At 43.4% G+C, this 6,079-nt stretch overlaps 1 protein-coding gene across 3 annotated transcripts in view; it reads right to left on the bottom strand.

Annotated features, from left to right (window-relative positions):
* LOC106519871 (transmembrane protein 132D-like) overlaps positions 1-6,079 on the bottom strand; it is a gene marked incomplete at its 3' end in the record, with an annotated part of 206,719 nt that overhangs the window by 165,574 nt on the left and 35,066 nt on the right. Inside the window, 1 exon segment of one of the 3 annotated variants that reach the window (XM_014011716.1) lies at positions 4,825-5,776. Within the exon segment in view, the coding sequence (XP_013867170.1) occupies positions 4,825-4,906 (82 nt within the window). 3 annotated transcript variants of the gene reach the window in all.

The raw sequence follows: 6,079 nt of genomic DNA on the forward strand, positions 1-6,079 counted from the left end.
GGGGTGCGCTATGCCATGAGGAAGTTCGGCTTAAAGACACGTCCTAGTGGCGCTTCTGGTCCCCACCTGTCGTTTTGCTCCTCAGCATGGCTTCCTAAAAACGCTGCAGGATTTCTCAAAAATGCATGAATGAGTCAAAGCAAGGCTTTGGGCATGTTTTTTTATGGTAAATGGTACTGAACTTATAGAGCACTTTTGAAGTCCCTCTGGACCCCAAAGAGCTTCACACTAACAGACATTCACCCATTCACACTCACATTCACACACTGATGATGACAAACTACACTGTAGCCACAGCTGCCCTGGGGCACACTGACAGAGGTGGGGCTGCCATGCACCGGCACCACTGGACCCTCTGACCACCATCAGTAGGCAAGGTRGGTGAAGTGTCTTGCCCAAGGACACAACAACTGAGACAGCTGGACGGGGGATCGAACCAGCGACCTTCTGGTTCCAGGACGACTCCCCTAACCACTCCGCCATTGCCGCCCTTTATGAGAGTATAACATAATAACATGATATAAAACTCAAAAAAGTTGATTTTACATGATATTGTCCCCTTATAGAGTAGGTAGACCTCCTTTGTCTACCTTTCTTATGTCAAGCWAAGACCCAGTATACTTCCGGTTTCAGAGAAAGTTATCAAAATAAAAGCATCTAATTTAAAACGTAATTATTTTAAACAGAGTTAGCTGTACTCTGCTGGTCTTTACAATATGTATTACATAGTGTTTTTCCTGATCAAGCGGGGTTTTTTTTTTTCAAACAGCAATAGAATTTTTTTAACAATTTGAATTCCACTCGTGAAAACAGGATTTCTGATGGACTGAGCACAGCTCTTAAACAACAAATCTCACATTTAGCGTAAGTCATTAGGAAACAATTGTCATTTAAGCATGTTTCTGTGGGAAAGTGTTTGTTGCGATGATATTTCCTAAGAAAAGAAGCAACACTGAAGATGAATACTCTCCCAATGGAAAAAAAAAGAAAAAATTCCATTATTCTAAAAAATTCTTAATTAGCAACAGTTTCCTGAAGTTTCTAAATAATCAGACAAATAAAGTGAATTGTTCAGTGGATCAAGCTCATTTATCATGGCACGTAATTAAAAATTGGCCAAGTTGTTTGCAAAATATATTCTACAAGGTTTGATATAAAGAGAAAAACGGATAATGAGTTAATTTTGCGTCTTTAACACTAAAAAAAAAAACAGAATTTTAGAGTTTCTTCCTCTGTGGTGTTCCTCAGGTTGTCGCCCTGTGCAACACTTTCACTGTATTTGTGACAGAAAAGCTGAGGGTGCTCACAGCAAGGCAGAGATAGAAAAAAAAAAGACTCTCACTCATGAGTGATGATTCTCTAATGACATGTAGTTAGCAGCCTCACAACTCACTCACTCTGACCAGTCAACCAAAAACACCTCGTGGATTAGGAAATGCTTCGTGCATTCATGAGTGAAAGTTCACATTTCACTTCTATAAAATGTCCCCAGTTTCACTGAAAATCCTTTCTGCTGCTTGGTTTTCAGAGAATGAGAAGCGGCTGTTCTTCAGTGTGTTTAAATAAGCTGTGTGAGTGTGTGTGTGTGAGTCAGCGAGTGAATGAACCCAACAATGAGACACAAAGGAAGCAGTAAAAAGATCAGCATATAGAAAAGGACAGAACGAAAGGCTAGTGTGTGTGTGTGTGTGTGTGTGTGTGTGTGTGTGTGTGTGTGTATCACTGATTTTACATCAGTAATTATTAATGCTCTGTATTGCATGAGTAATGTTGCAGAGAGCTGACATTCTGCTACAGGTTAACAGTGTAGTGCTAAACGCACTCAACCAGACACACAAGTAGACACACACAGAGACCAACACCTCCCCACGCACACACACACACTTTAAAATGGTATTTTTTCCTCTGTATTTGACACATTAAATACAATCTTTGCTGCGACGCAACTCCAGAAGCTGAAACGGAGCAGTTCTGTTTCAAAGTGAACACCTTTTTTTATTATTTACCATTATTTACACCTGCACACAAAAACACATTTTGAAATCTTTTCTTTTCCAGTTGCTTATATTAAAAGGCATGAATTGAAATGAGCTCTAATGAACACAGGGGTAATCTATTTAAAATGRCCTGGCCTCTAAAGCACATGCTTGTGAAACTGTAGGCCCGTGACTGGTGAGATTTTCTGCTAAAACACATTTAAATGGTCTCAGTCAGCCAATTTGAAACAAGTTTTTTTTTCTTTAACATTCTTTAACTAAAGTGTCCAAAGTCAGCACAAAGAATGCTAATCATGGGGATATGTTTGACTTTTGGAAATGATATCAGCTCAGTGCTCTCTTGTGGACAAACTTAATAAATCCATGAGCTATCGGCAACTTTTACAAGATTTTATTTTGTTTTATTACATGTAAGAGTTTGACCAGATAATGCTCTGAATGATCGATACATTTTGCAGCCAAATTGCATGAAAGCCATGATGTGAGCAGCCTCTGTTCTATGCAAACAACCCTGTGCACCACAGAATTATGAAGCATAACTTCTATTTTAACGTGAGACTCGACGATAGTAATGAATCACAGGCTACAGTGTGAATGCTGCAATGTCTACGTTTTGTTTTGTTGTTTTCCGTGCTGCGTCCCAGTTGGCGCTGTTAGAACAACAGCTGGTGAGCACATCACACAAACAAGGATTCTGCTGACAYCAAGCAGGAGCCGTGGTAGCAGCAGTCACCGTGAGAAATGGCAACCCTGAGTTTAGTCGCAGGACCTCGAGCGACCTTTACACTTCCAGGAGAAATGATTGTGGAGTCATGACAAAAAAAGATAAAGATTTTCTCCTTATTTCCATTCTGTTTAGACTCAAATTATCTAAAATCAAAAATGGGTTAAGGAGTTCATTTTTTCACCATGTAGAATAGATTGATGACCTTAAACTACTGGTTCAGATGGATGAATGTATTGGTTCTGCAGGTCTGTGTAGCTACAGGTAATTTCTCAGCTGCCTATCGGCTCCCCTGCTGAGATCAGAGCCCACCATGATCCTCCCAGCGCCTATTTATTCTTTTCAAAACCAAACTGTTTGCTTCTTTGTAGGGCTTTTTTTTTTCAGATGTTCAGCTTTTGAACAAAACTCACTAAGACAACTTGAAGAGGACCCAGGTGATGAAACAACGGGGTGATGTAATTAGAACGAAATAMAGTGATGCGGGAAAAGAAAAGATGCTTCTTGGGTTCGTGAAGGTGACACAAACACTGCAAACTGCTGAGACGCCGCAAGTCGTTTTAGCTGCACCATGATGTGGTGCTGCTTATAAAAGTGCTGAGCAAATTATGGAACACATTTGCAGCAGCTAATGAACAGGAGGCAGAGAACTAATGAATGGAACACATGAAGAAGAAAGGTTGAACAAGAGGAGTTTGCTTTTTTGCATTTCTTGGATCAACTAAACTCCAATAAAAAAATGCTCGGGGCAGCCAAGATGTGACACCTTTCCATGTGWGCGTGAGGTGAGAGGGGAAAAGACTGAAGAGCAAAAACAACTGGCCTGCTAACCACCAGGGGAGTGAGTGACCAGCAGACAAAAACCTGTGTTCACTGTGATACAAAAACGGTACAGGAACTCCCCGGACACAAAGAAACACTTCTGGATTTCGCCAGGAAGCAGGAGGTCGCGATGGGGGGTGGGGGGGCGTAAGAGAGGGGACATGTTTGGATGATTTCAGTGGTTGGTTTTACTCAGCCGTTCTGCCGGCCACAGCTGTTTTCCGGCGCGCCGCCCCTGCTCACCGTCCACTGGCTGCCGGAGCGCCGTGACCGCAGCGACCGGCGCGCTCCGGAGCGCACAGCGGAGCGTGAACCATCAGAGCTGATTAAAGCTCAAAAAACAGCCCCACACACACAGAGAGAGAGAGAACAAAGGAGAAAAAAAGAACATTAGCGGAATTGTGACACTCCAGTCGAAGGACTGTCGTTCGTGCAGAAACCCGGAGGCGTTGAAACAAACCCACACAGAACTCCTGATCTGCCAGCGCACTTCAGGCTGTGACCTCCCGTCCTGCTCTGCGTCTTGGAGTGGGTGCTGGTGTTATCCAACTGGAATTGAAACCGTCTGAATTTTTCTTTGTGTTCTGGTGGGAGACTCCCCTGTCTCTGATCACTGTTCGGTTTAAAGGGAAAAGTTCTGTAAATAATACAGATCTTGGGAGAAACAAACACCCTTTATTTAAATCGCATTCGTGTTTGAAGCGGATTCTTTGGAACAAGTGAATGATCAATGGATCATCTTCAGGAGCTCTTTAACCTCTTTTGCATTCCAACAGAACTCATCCTCGGTCCTCTAAACGAGCCCATCCACCCCAGACCAGTCTCAGATGGCACCACTGAAGGCATCTGTCATTTGATGCTTGTCCACATCTCATCTCATGCACGGTGTAATGCTCCATTAACTGGGTTGTTTTTAAATACGCCAACTTTTTTCAGTCAACAGTGTTAAAATGAATGCAATCATGTCATTTAGTTCGTTTCTGTATAAAAATTTAAACACAAATGTGTGAAAAATATTGTAGTCGGACCTTGTTGCCCGTTAATGACAGCTTTGTGCTGCAAACAGTTTTATGAAGGGTTAAGTTTGGTGGGACTGTGTGAAAGTCAGATCCGTTGTGGACACAAAAGCGCACGAAAGACGCAAATGTGTCTTTTTTTCATGGCACCTCAATACGTTGATTTGAGAAAGAAAGAAGGGAATTGTTTTTTAATAAATAAAAATTAAAAAAATAATAATGAAATCCCTCCAGATGGCAAGTTTTAGTCTGCATCATCCCTTACCTTTCCACAGGACAAGAAGGAAAACTGTCTCCAAGAGGCAGCATCCAACCCGCGCGCCGGTCCCTCCTCCGACCGTCTCCATACCTCCTGTTGGCCAAAAAACCCCAAATAGGACTGGTTTCAAAACGCACAAATAGGGGGGCTCTTGGCTGTGTTTATTTATCGCTCTCCTTTCCCCACAGTCAGATTGTTATCACTATGGTGAAATCAATAATCTCATTTTGAACAAACTGCGCTCCAGCTGTGCTTGACCCCTCAAACAGCGCGCAGATGAGGTTTGGAGTCAACTATAAATCCCCCACGAGTCAGTAATAAAGAAGAAACCTCCCCTCCACTGGGTAATTCCTGTGCAGGCTCTATACTTTAATCCGCTTTCCTCCAAAAAAGGGGGGCAAAAAATAAAATAAAATAAATAAACAAATAAAAACTCAGCTCTTTTCTTCAAGCAGCCACCGATGGATGAAGCTGCTCCCCCCGCTCCGCTGTGGGCTGCTTTGCGCTCCTCCGCCTATCCGAGCGGGACGGTGGGAGCTGAGAAAGCCCGAGTGTCCCTGTCTTCATCACTTTCTGTGTCTCCAAAGTTCAAACAGACCACCAGAGTCTCCAGAACTCACAAGGCTTCAAAAAGTCTACTTCAAAAAACAAAAACATAAAAAACTGTCGGCTTGGTAAGCAACAAGAAAACTCTGCCACTTCTTCAGATCGCGCCTAAATATCCAAAATCTGCAGCTCCCGTCCTCTCCTCTCCCGATGCCTCTGTCCTCCACGCGCGCGCGTGTGTGTGTGTGTAGTAGGGTGCGCGCGTCTGGGCGCAGTTTGAGAGAATCCGCGAGATGGAGGGGAGGAGAGGAAGAGAAGAGGAGGTCTGACGCCTTCACCAGCCGGCAGGAGAGGAGGAGGAGGGTGAAGGATGGCAGGGTTTTAGCGGAGGATGTGGGGGGCCGGGGAGGCTGCGGGAGGGTGGAATTTCAGGGTTTGAGTGGCAGCTGGGGAAACCAATAGAGTGTGGAGGATTTTAAGTTTGATTTTTGTTTCCTTTCCGCTGCCTCCTGCACACGATTTAGTTTATTTTTATTATTTTTTTGCTTTTACAAGTATCCAAACACCACACCCAGAGGATTTAAAAAGTCATAACTATTTATTTTTTTATGCTGAGGGGACCATGAAAAGTTTAAAACTGTGGTCATCCCATCAGAAAGGGAACGTGTGTGTGTGTGTGTGTGTGTGTGTGTGTGTGTGTGTGTGTGTGTGTGTG

The sequence above is a fragment of the Austrofundulus limnaeus genome, unplaced genomic scaffold, assembly GCF_001266775.1.
Source record: "Austrofundulus limnaeus strain Quisiro unplaced genomic scaffold, Austrofundulus_limnaeus-1.0 Scaffold84, whole genome shotgun sequence".
Lineage (NCBI taxonomy): Eukaryota > Metazoa > Chordata > Actinopteri > Cyprinodontiformes > Rivulidae > Austrofundulus > Austrofundulus limnaeus.